General features: G+C 32.5%; 1 protein-coding gene across 1 annotated transcript; it reads right to left on the reverse strand.

The window, feature by feature from the left end:
* On the reverse strand, nt 238-1,254 carry LOC107647800 (rust resistance kinase Lr10-like). The gene has a single exon (XM_021105743.1). The coding sequence runs from the start codon at nt 1,246-1,248 to the stop codon at nt 238-240; it is 1,011 nt and encodes a 336-aa protein (XP_020961402.1). The 5' UTR covers nt 1,249-1,254.

The raw sequence follows: 2,295 nt of genomic DNA on the forward strand, positions 1-2,295 counted from the left end.
TTTTTCTAAACAAAGGTTATATTTAACTTATTTTATCAAAATAACTATTAATACGCACATGCCCACAACGGTGATCAAATTATCATTCAATTGGTTTCCATAAACAAAAGCGTGCCGCACATAATATAAATAAAAAGTGTAGAAAAATATCACCTGTGCTTGTTGTATTGTCCTTTTACTTAATAAGAAACTAGATTGCAAACAAGCAAATTGCTTTGGTCATCAACCAGAAAACTTTCACATACAATTGGTTGTAATTTCCTCCTCATCAAAACCTGAAGAGCCTGAAGACTTATTTAAAGTAGTTACTCCTGAATTAATCTCAGAATCCTCATTTGGATAATATGAAGGCCTTGGAGGCATTTCAATGCTTGTAACATCCCCTTCTAACATTTTCACTACTTTATTCATCGAAGGACGATCACTTGGCTTTAATTGTATACACCACAGTGCAGTTGTGAACATCTTTTTTGCTAGTTCACTCGTTTCTTCATGCATCAAAGTTTCCATTTTTATCTCATCATTTTTCCGAGCCAATTGATCATATATCCAAAATGGAAAGTAAAATTGGCTCGAATGCTCTGCGTTTGGATTCAAGTTTCTTCTTTGACTTGCCATTTCCATCAAAAGCATTCCAAAACTATAGACATCAGCCTTGTAAGATACTGCTCCAATATTTTGGTAGAACAATTCCGGAGCCATGTAACCAATTGTTCCTCTTACTGCTGTCAAAGTTACAATATTGTTATCAAGAGGATAAAGCTTTGCAAGACCAAAGTCTGACACTTTAGGAATGAAGTTTTCGTCAAGAAGAATGTTATGAGGCTTGATATCAAAATGTAAAATCTGCATGTCACAACCTTCGTGCAGATAAGCTATACCACGAGCCACACCAAGAGATATTTCAAAAAGTTTCTGGTATGTCAATGATACACTATCCACTTTGGAAAAAATAAACTTATCTAGAGAACCATTCGGCATAAATTCGTAAACAAGAGCGCGTTTTGAACCCTCGACACAGAATCCAATCAACCTCACCACATTAGCATGATGTATTCTACCAATTGTAGCAACTTCACTGATGAATTCTTGGCCATTTTCCTTTGCTTTACCCAACATTTTTATGGCTACAAAGGGCCCACTTATTAACTGTCCTTTGTAGACTGAGCCGAATCCTCCTTCTCCCAACTTTTCCCTAAAACCTGATGTCATCTTCTTTATTTCTTTATATGAATACCTTATTGGCATGAGGGTATTTTCTCGTAGAAAACCTTCAATATTCTCATAGATTGATATATGTCTTTTTTTATATGTGTAAATCAAAAGTGCAAAGAAAAGCATAACACCTAATGGGTATTTGATGATCATGTATGGCACTAGAAACTGTCCTGTGAATTCACCTACCTTAATAGCAGCTATTACATTTCTTTTTCCAGGAATATTTTCTCCGAAATCTCTGCCAATCACTCTGGTCAATCCTCTGCCAATCACTTTGGTAAATCCTATGTAAATATAAAAGTATAGACCAATTTAACCGGCAATGCGACAGAAATAATAAACAAAATTATTTTATTTAATTTAACGCATATACTTTTATGCATATAACATTAACAGTAACATATTTATTATTGTAGAAATATTTGATAACAAAAAAATTTTAGCTAAAATCAACCAGAATTTATCAAATCGTCCAACTTTAAATAATACGCTAAGGAATGAGATTTTACCTCTCAAAAATCCATATGCATAATCTGTGGAAAACAATCAGTGAAAATTTATTAGAAATATGGTAAAGACAGTAAACAACCGTTAGTTGAAGTAAAATAGTAACAAGTACTTATTTGAAGTAATAAGCAACAGTATATTGCTTTGCAGTTTTGATATGCATCTAATTTTTTTTTTTACAACTAAATCCAATTAAGTTAGTCTAATTTTACAAAAAATACTTTTATTACACGCAGCGTGTACAAGGCGCTTCACTAACATAAACATATCATTCTTTGTCTTCACGTTCTTTCTCCTCCTTTTTCTTCGCATTTTCCTTTCTTTGTCACGTTCCTTCTTCTTCTTTGTATGTTTTATCTCTATCATGGTTATTGTTGCTGTTTTATTTCTTCCTAATAATTTTGCAACATTGATTTTTCTTTTTTTTGGTTAATTCACTTTAATAAACCAACCCAAACTAAAAATTACCCCAATCACCCAAATATAAAATCATTACGTGTAAGTCCCAATTTGTGTTTCTATATAAATCGAAACACCCTATATCGATTTACAAGAAATAATAGTAAATAT

This window comes from Arachis ipaensis, chromosome B06 (genome assembly GCF_000816755.2).
Source record: "Arachis ipaensis cultivar K30076 chromosome B06, Araip1.1, whole genome shotgun sequence".
NCBI lineage: Eukaryota > Viridiplantae > Streptophyta > Magnoliopsida > Fabales > Fabaceae > Arachis > Arachis ipaensis.

Bases quoted from the DNA above. Each gene is read 5' to 3' on its own strand.
- LOC107647800 (XM_021105743.1), bottom strand. From the start codon at position 1,248: ATGCCAATAAGGTATTCATATAAAGAAATAAAGAAGATGACATCAGGT.